This window comes from Microcaecilia unicolor, unplaced genomic scaffold, assembly GCF_901765095.1.
Source record: "Microcaecilia unicolor unplaced genomic scaffold, aMicUni1.1, whole genome shotgun sequence".
Classification (NCBI taxonomy): Eukaryota; Metazoa; Chordata; class Amphibia; order Gymnophiona; family Siphonopidae; genus Microcaecilia; species Microcaecilia unicolor.
This window is the reverse complement of record NW_021963068.1, coordinates 36,267-53,395: the sequence shown is the minus strand read 5'-3', so window position 1 is coordinate 53,395 and position 17,129 is coordinate 36,267. Positions and strand designations below refer to the sequence as shown.

At 39.9% G+C, this 17,129-nt stretch overlaps 1 protein-coding gene across 1 annotated transcript in view; it reads right to left on the bottom strand.

Annotated features, from left to right (window-relative positions):
* LOC115458880 (retinoic acid receptor beta-like) overlaps positions 1-17,129 on the bottom strand; it is a 64,164-nt gene that overhangs the window by 23,433 nt on the left and 23,602 nt on the right. The window contains exon 4 of the mRNA XM_030188717.1: positions 2,981-3,139. Coding sequence (XP_030044577.1) covers positions 2,981-3,139 — 159 coding nt within the window. The remainder of the gene's footprint in view (positions 1-2,980; positions 3,140-17,129) is intronic.

The window sequence follows — 17,129 nt, the reverse complement described above, 5'->3', positions numbered from 1 at the left end:
GTCAGACAAATCATTAATGCAAGCAAGTTTGGGAAATTTCATAATGTTTTGATAGTGAAATGAAAAAAGAAGAAAATAAATGAGATAAAGCAAAAGTAATATCATAAAAACAGAGGTTTTTTTAAGCCAATGATAGAGTTCAGCCGGATTGAGTTAGACGCTTGATATAGTTCCTACAAAGATACACAATATATTCAGCAGCATCTGAGGCTTTATTTTCCTCTGTAATTACTAGCTCCCTTAACAATGTTTAAATAGATCACTTTTTGGCTAATTAAGTGGAAATTTTGGTTGATATGATTACTTTTCTCCCATAACCTTTTTGTTATATTAATATTAGTGTATGGCCATTAATTCAAATAAAAATAGAATAGGCCATTTTACAGCTGCAGTAAAAATGGCTTTAGCATGCAGGAAAGACTCACATAAGGGCATGCTAAGGCTACTTTTTGTTGTAGCTTTGTAAAAGGACCCCTTGGAGGGGCATTTTTGATATGACATCTAAATCCGATTTTGGACGTTTTCCAAAAAAACATCTAAAAATCCAATAGTGAACATGGCCATTTTCAAACCAGAAAACATCCAACTTTTTATTTTGAAAATGTTTTTATGCTCAGTGCATCTATCTTTTAGGACTATTTTTGAAGCAAAAAGAAAAGTCCAAGGGACAAAAGCACCAAAACAAGCCATTGGGATGTATCGGGGGGGGGGGGGGGGGCAGCATTCTTAGTAGACTGACCACACACACATCCTAGCACAGCAGTGGGGCACCCTAGGGGGTACTGCAGTAGACTTCACATAAAAGGTGCCAGGTACACATCTCACCATTACCCCCTTATAGTGTATGGTGAGCGCTTCAAAACCCACGTAAAACCTACTGTTCCGAACTGTACACCACTACAATAGCCCTTACGGCTGCAAGTGGGGTGGATTGGGGAATGGTTTTGAGTTTAGGTGCGTAATTACAGAATAAGAGTGCTCCACGCATCAGTTTAAGCATGGTCATTTGCACCATGTTTTCGTTGGTGCAAATGGTTGTGTTGACCATAACGCTTAAGCGCTATTCTCTAAATTGTGCTGAGCTTTAGGCACAACTTATAAAATACCGCTTAAGCATTTTTTTTCTTGACGCCATTTACTGAATCTAGCCCTAAGTGCCATGCAGCCCATAGGTATATACAGTGTTCTGTGCGGTATTTAGCACACACTAATTGTTAGGGTGTGCTAAATCCGTTAATGCACCTTAGTAAAAGGATCATCGAGTGTTGTATTCTGGTCAGCCTGCTTTTCTTTCGAACTGCCTTATTCCATACCCACCATTGTAAGTTCTTTGATCTTCCAGTTAAAATCTGTTGGTTATTTCTTTATCTGAACAAATTAAATTTGACTTCGCTCAACGCTCCTGTTGCATTGCAGTGGTCCTACTCTTCGTTCAGAATTATCATTCTCACTTAAAACCTATTACTTTCCATAAGCTTATCTCTCTAATTAGACCATAAATGTTAGCACATAAAGTCCATGCATAAATCATGACTCTACCCACGCTCTAGTCAAACTCTTCCCCTGATCATGCCTACTCTAATGTCACACACTAATGTTCACCTCATTGCACTGAACACTTGAAGTGATTTTATATGAGGCCTTTTACGTATGAATACCTCAAACCCTTCCCGCAGTGTAGCTACACTGGCTACAACTACCTTATAGGGTTAAATTTAAAACTGTATGTTTGATTTTCAAGGTGCTCAGACAGAATGGGCCAGAGTACTTTAAAGTAGTCCTTTACACACCTTTCAGACCTCTAAGGTCCCCTCATGGATCATCACTACCTGTCCCCTCATGAAAAGAAATTGTACAATGTAATACCCGCCAGCGACCCTTCTCAGGTGTTGCCCCTACGCTCTGGAATTTACTCCCAGAGGGGCCACATGTAACTTGAGACTACCTCTACTTCAGGAAGCAGGTGAAAACCTGGCTCTTCTCCCAAGCCTTTACTACATAGAGTGACTGACTATACACTCATTCTGCACCTGGACTAGCTTGCTACACACACTGTAGCTTAGATCAGTTCCTTATATCTTGTTTAACTGTACAAAGAACTTACCTTGAGTTTAGCCACCCATTTATTTACCCCCAACTGACTCGGTACCATAAATCTTATCCCCATCTATATATCTGCATTTGGTCCCTCAGCTATATGGTCAGCTGTACCGTAGAAAAGCATTAGCATCATATCTATGTTACTTGAATGTTCTAATGTGTGCTTATTAGATGTTTCATTAGTATTATACTGACATTGTATTATATCTGTTATCTGATTTGATACTGTTTTATGGTAATCCTATCATTAGGTTTTAATTTGCTGTTCTCGTTTACCTCATTTACTGTATTCATTTTTATATTTGGTCATTTTAGTTAAACTGTACCTGCTATACAGCGCCTTGTGTGAATCTCTTCATAAGGGCAGTTAATAAATCCCAATAAATAAAAATAAATCCATTATGTAAGTAAAACTGTGTAGACATCTTCCCTGGAAAACACTGTCATGTTTGTTTTCCATTTTTATCTACACGATTTGCTAATAGCTCTGTACATCAGAAAGCAGTCATGGAAACAAGGTAAATTTTGACTTCATTCTTTTCACATAGGGATTATACAGCTTCTGTTGGAATTCAGCTGTGCTTTAGGATTAATAGTCTTACTTGCAGACAGGGTCATGGGACTTACAAATATTTACACAACATTAAGAAACTCGGTGCACCTTTTTGGAAATGTACAAGCCTTGTCAACCTAATATTCCCTACTATCATGTTGAAGTGTTAGCTCACTATTGATCCAGGTTGGAAAGTACCCCATGTCATTCCTGTAGCGCCCAATCTTTCTGTAACTCTCCCATCCAAATACTGGTCATGCCTGGACCTACTTCGTGTTTTTAGATCCACAGCATTAAACCTCGAGGTACGATAACCGCAGACAGTACCTTTTGCACTAATACTGCGAAGGTCCGTGATTTTCATTAAGATCTTTGGAAACATGTGAGGTTTATTAGGTCTTCTCTTCCTGATATATATCTTCAATGCTTCCAGCAAGGGTTCTTGTAGCTTATCTACTTTTGTGGGTTCTTCAAGGTCCTGGCGATCTGAATTGGAATGAAGAATGCATCTCTCAGTACAAACACAGCAATTATTTTGTTCAGCTGAAATACTCCAATGATGCTGTAAGATTAGCAGTGCATGCACAATAACAGTTTGCTACTTGCAGCTTCTGAAAACCAGCAGGTGGCAGTACTGAACCTAAAAACTACAACTTCAAGGTATTTTAATAATGAGATGAATGCGTGGCCTTGACCTTAGAAAAATCAAATAATTATCAAAGGCAAGAAACTATGGTGCTTGCTTCAGGGTCACTTTATGACAGTGCTTATGCTGTCATGTGAATTGCTTTTAAGAACTCAAACACGTCTTTTGCTCTCCAAATATTTGGATGTGTGTGTGTGTATATATTATGTTTCTTTTTAATATTGCATGAAATAAAGTGCTCTTTTAGAAGCAGAATTGATTATAAAGGGGTTTTGAGCAAGGCTTACAAAGAACGGTTTAGTGCTTTTCACTTTTGCTGACAGGGACAGTGAGAGGTTTGTGAGCTTGGTTTAATGGAAGGGTTTCTTCTATTCTTTCACTTTGGAGAGGAGTCCTTGATAAATCAAACCCTGTGCATGGTGGAAGCAATGAAATAAATGCACTGCCAAACACCTTTGACTAAAATTAAAAACACAAGCAAGATACTTCAATAAATATATATACAAACCCACTTGATTTCATTTCTCGTCAAAATATTTCTTTAAATGCGTTTGACTCGTGGGGAACACTAGAGTGGCAGATCAACCAAGACAAAATGGACCTGATATTCAGTAGCTCCAACCTGGATAAGTTCTGCTCACGTATTTTTAGCAGCCTTATTCAGCTGCTGAAATCCTCACTGACCACCTCAACACTGTCCGGACAGAGCAGGAAGTAATCAGGGCATCTGTCCTAACTCGTCTGGATAATTATCCAGGTACTGAATATTGGTGGCAGCCACCTTATTACCCAGATATCCAGCACCAGTATCTGGCTACAGCCCAGTGCTGAATATCCAAGTATGATTTTAAATATTGTGATTGGCATTTTACAGAAACACTGATTGGGGGAATTTTTAACATTTTTTTTTAGGGAGAAGTTAGGGTGCTACTATCAAACGGCTGTAGAGGATTAGGGTAGGAGTACCCACCCTTTTGGGAAGGTGACTCTATGAATAATGCTATGAATTAGGCGCCAAAAGTCTGTGCAATAAGATAGTATTCCAGCAAGCAAATCCAGAAGAGGAAAACAACAGTTCTGCAGAAAAAGCAGTACAGTCCACAAAAGCAGAACATACGTCTTCTAATAGTTATAAAGGTGGCTTTTATTCTTGCCACTTTGAAACACAACCCAACATGGCCACGTTTCGCCTCTCTAGAGGCTGCTTCAGGGATTATCAACTATTGGGGTCCCAAAGGGCACAAGCACCTAATAGTTAGTAGAGGTAGCAATGAAAACGGCTCAGCAGCTAGCAGCAGAATAAAAAGAGTGACTCCTCCTTTCCCAATAGTCGGGTTGTGTTTTAAAGTGGCAAGAATAAAAGTCTTTTTAACTATTAGAAGTCATGAGTTCTGCTTTTGTGGACTGTACTAAGGTGGTATTCTACAATGGCATCTGGTTGCCCCGGATTCCATTATGGAACAGACTTAGGCACCAACAATTATAGCATGTAAAAGACGGGTATAAATGTTAGCACCCAAATGTTAGAAACACTGTCCCAGCATCTACATGCTACTTAACAATTGTCGCTAATGTCCAAAAGCATGAAAATCTTTTAACACATTTTTTAAATTTTTGTTATGGATCCTCAGAAATTTGGCTAGCTGCATGCATGTAACTTTCTCAATTGCATACGCTGCCCTTTCATCATTTGATCCAACTTTTTTTCACTTTATTATTATTTTCAATATATCCCAACAAATGAGATAATACAGAAATTAGGAAATATACGTATCCCTTAATAGAAATACACTTTGGAACAGTGGCGTAGCCAGACCTGACATTTTGGGTGGGCCCAGAGCTAATATGGGTGGGCACTAGGTTCCCCTCCCCTTACTTACTCTTGGGATACTCCTTAATAATGCCTTAGAGTGCACTTGATGATGGATTTCCAAGTAAACAGGCTGTGCAACAGCTCTCCTGCATTAACACAAACCTGGTTCATGGAACACCAACATTTTTAAATATAGTGATTTTATCCCATATTATATATATAAAAGTACCAGTAGTTTAAAGGAAATGCAAATCTCCTCTGCTCATATATAAACCACCCTTGTGGCAATAGAAGTGAAAAATTACTAGCATACTAATTATTATAGGCGCATACAAATTCTTAGTTATAGCTTCATTATTTCCTTCACAATCCAGTTCTGTCACATCAAATGCTTCACTTTCTATAGTAAAACCGATTTTTAATTTACATTTAAAAAGAGCTTTGAAGCACCTCAGAACACTTATTAATCAGGTATCTAGCTTTCCGGTTTTAGGCTGTTGTGCCACTATTATGCCAAGGATGCGGTTTTCCTGGCGTGCTTTTATTCTGCAAAGTGCACAATGGGTAAATGTCTTTTTGTCACGCCAAGGCTGCATCTATCTTACTATCTCGAATACAGTGTGCAATATGTTCTTTTTAGTAAATCATCTGGTACCCTATCACCTAGAGTCAGGTGCCCTGGGCTATTAGATGAGGTAAGTGCAAGCTTCATGGTGCTATAATTCAATAGCAGGGAACTACAGTACAATCAGAGCAGTTTGCGGGGAAAGCTCCTCCCAGAGTAAATCTGATTTTCTGCAGGTAGAAAGCATTCAATTATATGCAAATCAGTGCTTCTAGAGGCGGGGATATGAATATAATAGAACTGTTACCTATGGGAGCCATTATGTGACAAATAAGTGAATTTTATGTTCAATTGCAAGAAAATGTTAAGTTATCATAAAGGAATCCTGTGCAGAAGGAATGGATCCTCAGAACCTTAGCTAAAATTGGGTGGCAGAGCAGGTGGGGGGAAGAGGGGTTGGTGGTTGGGAGGTGTGGATAGTGGACGGCAGACTTATACGGTCTGTGCCAGAGCCGGTGATGGGAGACGGGACTTGTGGTTGGGAGGCGGGGAATACTGCTGGGCAGACTTATACGGTCTGTGCCCTGAAAAAGACAGGTACAAATCAAGGTAAGGTATACACATATAAGTTTATCTTGGGCAGACTGGATGGACCGTGTAGGTCTTTTTCTGCCGTCATCTACTATGTTACTATCTATGGCATTGTAAAAGAAACCTGCAAACACAGCCTCTTCTGTAATTCAGACATGAAAATGACGTTTTGGTAACCACAAGATACAACTGTGGTAGAGATTTAACTGCATTGAATCTGTTTTGTATAGATGAGATTGCCTTTTGCTTATTACTTAACACAGTAGAAAGAAATCTGCTCCTTCATGGAGATAAGGGGTAATAGTCTGTTAAATACCATAACAACAGGCTAGCTTGACACCGTGAAACAGAAAAGTCTTATACATTGTTGCCACAAATGCAATATAACTCAGTAACAACTTCTACCTGACAGTTTATAGTGCTTTGTGATTAAGAACGAAGTTAATCCCCTCATCCTAGCCTTCCTTATGTTTACAACAAAATCCAGTACAGCCTATTTTCTTAGAAAGATACCACACCACATGATATGATTTGAAGACTTACGTTTAGTGCAGCAAACCAAAAACAGTTCGGCACACAAAATGGTAATCTGCATTGCAAAATTTGTCCTACAATGATATTAGAGATTTACGGTGTTACCCTGCTCTCTTGCAAATATAAACACATTGCCTCAGTGGGGGGGGGGGGGGGGGGGGGGTCTTTTTTTTCTTGAAAGGTGTTAATTGCTTTAGGCGGGGGGGGGGGGGAGGGAGGGAGGGAAGAAGCATTCCATTAAAACCTAACGTGCTTTGGTGCTGTGTGGAGTAGGTCAAGGAGGATGGGAAGAGGTGGGGCAGGGCCAACTTCGGCCGGTACTATATCATCACATCCTAGTGGCAGGGATGGGTCTGGAGGTGAGTCGGAGCTTGGCACACTTCTCTGCCCCTGCTTCTCCCGTGCCAGATCAAGACAGGCCTTCTTACCTCCCACTTTCTCTCTCCTCCTTTCCTTCCCTCCTGCGGTTTCTGAGTGTGAAGCTGCAGAGGGAGGCTCAATCCGTCCTCCTTTTTCTGGAGCCATATGGTAACCCTGAGAACACATCCCTGCAGCTGCGCCAAATCTTTCCTTCTGCTGGGTCCTTCCCACGCGGCAACAGAAGTTGTAGCAGAGGGCAGGACCCAGGGCTGGCCGGAGAGAGCCTGTTACAAATGCTGCTGACAGAGCCAGGTCCCCTTGGCAGTGGCGGGGAGGAGCAGAATCTGAGGCAGACAATGCTCCCGGCCGGCCGGACCCGGAGCCATGAGAGAAAACACAGTGAGGGATGTTGGGTTGGGGCTATTAGGGTGGGCCTGAAGCAAAAGTGGCTGGGCCTGGGCCCGTCCAGGCCCGCCTGTGGCTACGCCCCTGCCCAAAAGGAGAAACCTTATATACTTTCATCCACAATAAATGCAATGTGATCCAAGAATTAGAAATTAACATTTGATCCAATTTTTTTATATGTAATATGCTACTTAGTTTTCAAAATGTCAATCTCGAGGCCCCTGCCAACATGGCCAAGTTTCGATAACTTCATCAGGGCAGAGGTCTGAATCACATCACTATAATACTTCTTCCAACAGTGGTTGGAACAGTGATTTTTCTGTTGTTGGAAGACGTATTACAGCTATGTGATTTGGACATTTTACCGGTTGCTATACAGGAAGTACCGCCGGGCTACCGCAGCAGCCCGGCGGTACTTCCCACCCCTAACGCGCCGTCATTTCTGGCACTACAAAAATTTATTTATTTTTGTAGCACTGGTAATCGGGCAGTACTGCAATGGGTGGCGATAAGGGCTCCCCCCCCCCCCCCCAATGATCACACATGGCCATTTCTTGCAGGAACGTGAGACTTCCCTTTTACCAGCTGTGGTAAAAGGGGGCCTCGGCGCACATGAAAAACAAGCGCTGATGCCATCGCAGGCCCCCTTTTGCCGCAGCGTGTGCTAAAAATTAGCATGCGCTAATGCTAGAGACACTCATAGGAATATATGGGGTGTCTCTAGCATTAGCGCACCTTAGTAAACAGGGCCCTATGTGCAGCTAAGCATCTAACTGCCATTTACCCCCATTGGGGCATTTAACTTGTGGCACACTATATAGAATTACGGGGTTGGCATATAAAAATACATTTTTTAATCAACTAGAAAATTACCAGAAGTAATCAGCATCCATCAGTTGATACTGACTGCCCTTCCTATAGGGCTGTGTGGGCCAGCCTATAGTACACATAGCTCTTTAGGAGTCCTTGGGGGAGATGCTTTATTATAAAGCCACAGAAGTGTTGGAATGTAATTGTATTTTACATGCATTGCCTGTCACCTATTATTTCTCTGTGATTACTCTGTGACCTCTGATGTGAATTACTTAGAGAGGTCACATAGCTATGCAACTTCCTGTTGGGGGTTAGATGCAGCACATGCAGCACATGGAGCACATGGAGCTCATGATCTCTCCTAACCTGAGAGAATCTATGGTGTGAGCATCCATTACCATCTAAGCACATGGAAGGAGCTGATAATACAAATGTATAGTAATATGTATATATAAGCCTGTCTGATTATAATCTAACTACAAACTGTGAGTAAACAGATGTTTTGTTACTTCAACTTTAAAGTGACTCAGCAGTGAATTATTCAGGGGTGAATGAGAGAGAGATGAAGAAAGAAATTAACATTTCTAAAGCTGAAGCTGTGTGTACTAAAATCTGCTAATTATTTACTACAAATAATCCAACAAAAGGGTTATGGGCCCAGGGCCAGGAATTGAAAAAGAAGAGAAATATTACCAGGCAGAAAAAAAGGCCACATTTTTCTCTTAAGTTTTAAAGGAAAGATTCAGTCTGTCTCTCTCTCCCCCCACACAGCAGACAGAAGGCTAAGAAAATGGCTGAGGGAAGAAATTCACCATTGTTCTATTCTCTCAAGGTGCCTAAATTAACTGAGTTTAATTATCAGCTGTGGGAACTAAGATTCATATGTCTCCTTCGAGCAAAAGGATTAAATATATGCTTAGACCAAGACAGAACAGCTGAAAATATGGCTGAATGGGACAATGCAAACTATTATGTGAAGTGCATGCTTTTGGAAGCTCTCTCAGAGAAACAAGCCATATTAGTGGAGGGAAAAGATACACCAAAGGACATTTTATATAAACTGAGAACTATGTATGCAACTACATATGCAAAGCAGCAACCAATTTGGCTGGCAGAGTTGAATGAAACCAAATTAAGGGATAAAAGTAAATGTAATGATCACATTATGCATCTTATGTCTTCATTTCAAAAGCTAGAACTTTCTGGAATTCCCATGTGTGATGCATTGAAAAGAGCATTTCTTTTTACCTCACTATCAAAGAAGTTTGATGTTTTTAGGTCTGTAAATGAGGCCATTGAAGGGCAATCTTTTGAACAGACAACATCAAAACTAAGGCAGGAATGCATAATAAATGATTCTGAGGAGATGTGTTCTCAAAGCAAGTCAGAGAGAAATGAAACAAATTTCTTGGCAAAGAACAGAGGAAGGCGGAGCTATGGGAAAACTCCACCCAAGGGCAAGCTGATTTGCTACTCATGTGGAAAGGAGGGACATGTATCTAAATGGTGTAAGGAAACACAAAACACTCCCTCTAGCTCACCTAAGCCAATAGAACTAAAGAATTTTCAAACCAGGAAATGTATGAAGGACAAAGATAAACACAAGGGCTTTCTAATGGCAGAAAAATCTTTGACTATGGTAAATAATAATTCAAATGAAAGTACTTGGATTTTGGATTCAGGGAGCACATGCCATTTAACCAATTCTAAGGATTTCTTTCAGGAAATGTGTCCAGAAGAAGGTATTCTTAAAACTGCAAACGCAGGGACTGCTAAGATCCAAGCAAAAGGTATTGGATTCTTAAAATGCAAAGTGTCTAATGAAGTTAAAGAAATTCCTGTAAGTGATGTCTTGTATATTCCCCAAGCAGTTTGCAATATGCTTAGTGTATCTACATTAGATAAGAAGGGATTTGTGATTCATTTTGAAAACAGTAAGTGCACAATCTCTAAAAATGATGAAGTGTATGCTGAAGCTTTTATGCATAATGATGTTTATAAGCTGAACATTTCAGGTGAAGCCTCACATATGGCGCAAGTAAGGAAGAATGATGGTAAATGTAGTCTGGAAATCTGGCACCGCCGCCTGGGACATCGTGATTCTAAGGTGATCCAGGATCTTTACAGTAAGCAACTAGCCACCGGCATTCAGATAAGTGCAGATGCTGGTAAAATTGAGAAATGCATAGACTGTGTTACTCAAAAGGTGTGAGACCCTCATTTCCTGCATACACAGGAAATAGGAGTAATAAAGTGCTGGACTTAATACACAGTGACTTATGTGGACCGTTTAATATCCCATCATTGGGAAATAACAGATTTGTGCTAATATTCTTGGATGATTTCTCTAGATATTGTGTGGCCTATTTGCTGAAAGAGAAAAGTCAAGTCACAGACATGCTGAAGAAATACGTAGCCATGGTGAGCAATAAATTTGAAAGAAAACCAAAGGTTCTTCAGACCGACAATGGTGGTGAGTTCACTTCACAAAGCATGCGCACATTTCTAGAACAGGAAGGCATTCAACATATCACAACAGTAGCTTATACACCAGAGCAAAATTCTGTTGCAGAGAGAAAATTTAGGTCACTTGTGGAAATGACCAGATGTATGCTGTCAGATAGCAATCTCCCTAAAAGACTATGGGGGGAAGCTATTCTCACAGCAGTGTACCTACAAAACAGAATGCCAACTAAAGGCGCTGAGCGCACACCACATGAGACATGGCATGGTAGGAAGCCAAACCTGTCACACATAAGAACATTTGGAAGTACAGCATATGCTCATGTACCAAAGCAAAGAAGGCATAAGCTGGATTCCACAACAGAAAGGGGCATTTTAGTTGGCTATGCTCCAGGACACAAAGGATATAGAATTTTGAATCTGAAAACTGGCATTGTTGGCATAAGACATGTTACATATTTTGATGAAAACAAAAGGGTTGATAAAGGCTGGATTATCCCAGATGAGCCTTATCATCCAGAATATGAAACTAGAACCATAATAGACATGCCAGTGTATATAAATGCCATACCAAGGCAGATGTCTGAAAGCAACTCACCTGTATCTAACGAGGAACAGGCAGAGGAAGCAGACACAGAAAGGATCATTGAAGAAGACAGTACAGTTGGAGAAGGGGAATCAATTGGAGAAGGACTCTCAGATTTAGAGGATGCGGAAAGGTCAGACCAACCTGTTGTCAGACGCTCATCCAGGGAAAACAAAGGTGTTCCACCCCTAAGACTGTCTTACCTAACAAAGTCAGCAGAAGCTCAAGAGCCCTTAACATGGGATGAGATTGAGAAAATGCCAGCAGAAGAAGCTGCTGAATGGCATAAAGCTGCACAAGAAGAAATTGATGCATTGGATAAAAATAATACTTGGATTCTTACAAAATTACCTCCTGGCAAGAAAGCTATAGGATGCAAATGGGTATTCAAGTTAAAAAGGAATGCACAAGGAAAAGTGGAAAGGTATAAAGCCAGATTAGTCGCAAAGGGATATCTTCAAAAATATGGAGAAGATTTTGATGAAGTGTTTGCACCTGTAGTGAAACACACGACAATCAGAACACTTCTGAGCATTGCAGTCTCAAAAGGCATGCAAGTCAACCACATTGATGTGAAAACAGCGTTTCTTCACGGAGATATAACTGAAGACTTGTACATGGAACAACCAACAGGTTTCATAAATACAAAACAAAGACAGCTAGTGTGTAAATTAAACAAAGGTCTTTATGGATTAAAGCAAAGTGCAAAATGTTGGAATGATAAATTGCATGAAATATTGACAAATTTAGGATTTAAGCAAGGTGAAGCAGATAAATGCTTGTACACTAGGTGCACAAATGGACAATATGCATACATTTTAGCTTTTGTTGATGATCTGCTCATTGCAAGCAAAAGTGAGCAAGAGTACAAGGACATTGTAAAGTGTTTAAACCTCAATGTTGAGATAAAAGAACTTGGTAATGTGTCATACTATCTTGGTATAGAAATTGAGAAACAAAATGATGGTTCTTATCTTCTAAGCCAGAAGCAGAAAATAAATGAGCTTATTGAAAGTTTAGGTATGCAAGATGCCCAAGTTGTAAGCACTCCCATGATCACTGATTTTCTGAAGGATGAAACAGTAAGAGAACCTTTACCAGATAACATCCAATATAGATCAGCCATAGGTAAGCTTTTATATCTAGCTACCACATACAGGGCTGATATAGCAAATGCAGTAGGAATTTTGAGCAGAAAGGTCAGCTCACCTACCAAATCAGATTGGACTGCAGTTAAAAGGATGGTAAGGTATTTAAAGGGTACCATTGATTGTAAATTAAAGATTTCAGCCAATAGTAATCCAAAACTAATATGTTACTGTGATTCAGATTGGGCAGGGGATCATTCTGATTATAAATCCACAAGTGGATATGTGTTTATGTATGGAAATGTACAAATTTCATGGGCCAGTCATAAACAAAGTATTGTGAGTTTGTCTTCTACAGAAGCTGAATACGTGGCCGTATCGGAAGCGTGCAGAGAACTGATGTGGATTGAAAAACTTTTGCTGGATTTCGGAATAGCTGAACAGAGACCAATCCAGATAATGGAAGATAATCAGAGCTGCATCCGACTGTCACAGAATGACAAGGTTCAGTCACGCACCAAGCACATCGCAACGAAATACCACAACGTGCGAGAGTTGGCGAAAGAAGGGGTCATCAGTCTACACTATTGTCACACCAGTGAGATGACAGCTGACATCATGACCAAACCGTTACCCAGAGAACATTTTGTGAATCTGCGTATAAAGCTTGGACTTTGTATGAATAAATAATTGCATGACAGTTATGCATGAGAAGGGGTTTGTTGGAATGTAATTGTATTTTACATGCATTGCCTGTCACCTATTATTTCTCTGTGATTACTCTGTGACCTCTGATGTGAATTACTTAGAGAGGTCACATAGCTATGCAACTTCCTGTTGGGGGTTAGATGCAGCACATGCAGCACATGGAGCACATGGAGCTCATGATCTCTCCTAACCTGAGAGAATCTATGGTGTGAGCATCCATTACCATCTAAGCACATGGAAGGAGCTGATAATACAAATGTATAGTAATATGTATATATAAGCCTGTCTGATTATAATCTAACTACAAACTGTGAGTAAACAGATGTTTTGTTACTTCAACTTTAAAGTGACTCAGCAGTGAATTATTCAGGGGTGAATGAGAGAGAGATGAAGAAAGAAATTAACATTTCTAAAGCTGAAGCTGTGTGTACTAAAATCTGCTAATTATTTACTACAAATAATCCAACAAGAAGTGCACGACAGCTGATGATTTTTGATACGTTGTTTTGTCAACTAAAAAATCAGTTTTCTTTCTCCTGTAAAAGCTAAGGATTGGTATGGTGATGGGGAAGGACAGAGGTTGTTACCAGTGCTGATCTACGGTTTGCTGCACATCATAGAATTAGAAAGATAACACTTTGAGCTCTTGGACAACACAAATTATGCAGAGTTCTGTTTCACAGCAAACGTTAAACCTTTAGTTGAGATCTTTCCCAAGACTATGGAGAACTATTTTATCAAGAAGCACATTTCAAGGTGTTTACTTCTGCAATTAACATTCACTCTTTGTTCCCTAGCACAACTTTACAGAGAGATGGCTATATACAATGGTAGTTATAAGGTTGATTCTGAACAATGACTTTGATTGCTATAATCAGACAAAGAAGGGCAACCTTCGAAAGCTAATCAAGAAATGTATTAAGTTATGTCCAATAAAAAAGGTATCATCTTATTTTCTTTTCCATGTTTTATTTTGTTTGATTTCTATTGATAACCTTAAGAGTGGACTAGCATGGCTACCACACTCCTCTACTTATAATCAGAGGGAAATCAAAGACTCATTCTCTGAAGACAATCAAACAATAGGGTCATGTGACTGTCTCGAACAGAACCTCCAGAACTTTCTAGTAGAAACTGAAACATCTTCACTAAGTATGTGAAAGACTCACTACACAATGAGGGCCCTCAAAGCTCTTTCCAGATCTATTCTTCCACATGGTCTAATCATATACCACTCTAATCCTATGTCGAGAACGATCTCTCTATAATTGATGACCTAACATATGTTACAATCTAATCTACTCTATAATGTATTATTCTTTGCCATGTATGTACGCACCTTAATGCACTACCATTTGAAATTCTGTAAAGCGGAAATGGCAACCGCCACTACGGCAAATGTAAGCCACATTGAGCCTGCAAATTGGTGGGAAATGTGGGATACAAATGCTACAAATAAATAAATAAAAAATATAAATTCTTAGCTCTGCTACTGCTGCTTCAGCAATTTCTCACTTTTTATTTACCTCTGGCAAACAATTTATTGTCTCCTATTAATTTCCTAGTTGGATATTCAGCTTTATGATAAGTACTAGTAAGTACACTTTTTGTCAACTTTTTAACCATATCTTTTCTCTGAAGAGAGGATTTCCTGTTCAGATTTTTTTTAACTTCTCTTTATTTAGCAGTCAATTGTAGGAGAAGAATGAACAACCAATCATAGATTTAACACAATAAACATTAACGGCATGTATCGACAAACTCATCTGAAAGGAACAGGCTACAAAATACAGCGCCCATGTTATCATATAACACCATCTATCCCCATGTCGGTATACTCTTATCCAAACAGGGGGTCCAACTCTCCATCCCCATGACAGATAGTTTACATTTAGAAAACCCTACAACATACAGGCAAAGCATCCAGTCATCCATCTACCCTCCCCTCCTCATTCCTCAGAAACTTACACACTGAATACAAAACATAATCATAAATCAACACTCTTTAGTTCTGTTTAGCTGGGTGTCTGCCATAAGTTTGGAGAAAACGTTTCCAAAGACATCCATATCGCATAGCATGTGGCTTATTGTCATTTTGAAGCTGTTGGAGCTAGGGCATTCATGCATGCAGCCACATATGAAAGTTTGGGGGTTCTTCCTGCTTCCATTTATACAAAATAAATTTGGGAAACTACCAATGAAGCATACAAGACAAACTTCTTTTATACAAAGGTCAACCTAGGAACTGGATCAAGTTCCCCTGCCTCCTCCCAGTCCCTTAGAAATGGTCAACTGTAGGAGCATGGCAAATTCTCTATAACATGTTTGAGGATTGGGATGAGACATTGCCCTCATGTGACAATATTATGCCTGCTTGTCCGTGGAGAACACCTGCTAAAGGTAAGTAACTTAGCATTTTCTTTTTATTTTAATCAATCACCAGTCTCCCTTGGACACCTCTTCCAAACCTCTTCTTTTTAATTTAACACTGTTAAAACTCACCCTGAATTGGAGGAGGTCACTTGACAAGATGGCGGCACGATAGTCTGCGGCTTGTGAGCTCCTGAAATCTGTTTCCCACAACGTTACTTCGTTATCCAAAATGCCCCATACCAAGCGAAAGGGATTGGTCAAAGGTGAGACCTCGAAGCCTAGACCTCCTGGTGGGCAACAGACGATGGAGAGATACGTCACACCTACATCTACCCCGATATCCGGAAATAATCCTGCTGCCTCGTCGGAAGGAGACCCTCGGGGCTTGGGACTCGATGTCACCTTGTCTCCCCCGGAACTCGAACCGCCGCCCCAACCCGAAGGACCCCCTCTCCAGCGTGTGACTCTGGGACCGGAAGTGATGATACAGATCCAGGGGCCCCCGAACGGCCAAAAGATAAAGACATTATGAATCTAACCGATTTTCTAGAAACTTCTATGTCTGAAGACTCTGAAAGACTGACACTATTAGTGAACTTTGTATTTGAACAAGATCTGGAGGCAGTTAAACGTCTTTACTTTAGAAATGCAAATTCACTCTTCTTAGGGAAAAAAATATGGATGTTCCCAGACGTGACCAAATTAACCCAGGAGAGAAGGAAAGCTTTTCTGTCTCTTAGGGCTGAAACCATAGCTCTGGGAGCATCTTTCTATCTTAATTACCCCTGTAAATGTGTGGTTAAATTCCTAGGGATAAAATATGTGTTTTTTCAACCAGAACATCTTAGTGAATTTGTTAAAATAAAAAAATTGGCTACTGGGTAGACTTAGCTTGATGATACTTAGTTGATTAGATGTCTGCTAAGCTATATAATTTGATTTTGTTTTTGCCTTAAACTTCTCCTGTTATATTTCATTCATGTGGCCTCCTAATATTGTGGTCTAAAGAGGACAAAGTGCTATAATTTCTTCTGGTTAAAGAACTTATGTTTTTGTAAGTATTCAGGTCCGCATTACCAACGCAAGTTTATGTATGACTTGTAAATGTATTGTAAAAGCATTAATAAAAAAAAAAAAACTCACCCTGAATTAAGAGTTCTTCCCACACCAGGGATGCTTATAGCACTGACAATTTCTCTTATGCAACTTGAGCACAGCCAGAATCTGTCTACCATACTTCCATAAAGCTAGTAGCAATAGCAGGAATGCTATGGCACTGATGAGAATGACCCATAGATAAGAGAACCTTGGTTTATTGCTGATATTTTAAAGTCAAAATTTCTCAACTTACACATGAATGCATACAGTATACTTCCTCTTGCTCATCGTTAATTTATGGTAGCTCAACCTGGGATTTTTTTTCCATGTCATAGAAACTGCTGCACTATGCTTCTATAAAGTCTTCCATCCTGTCCCAGGATCGAAAAAGGGACCATTTGAAGAGGGTATAATATCTTAGGAAAGGCTATCT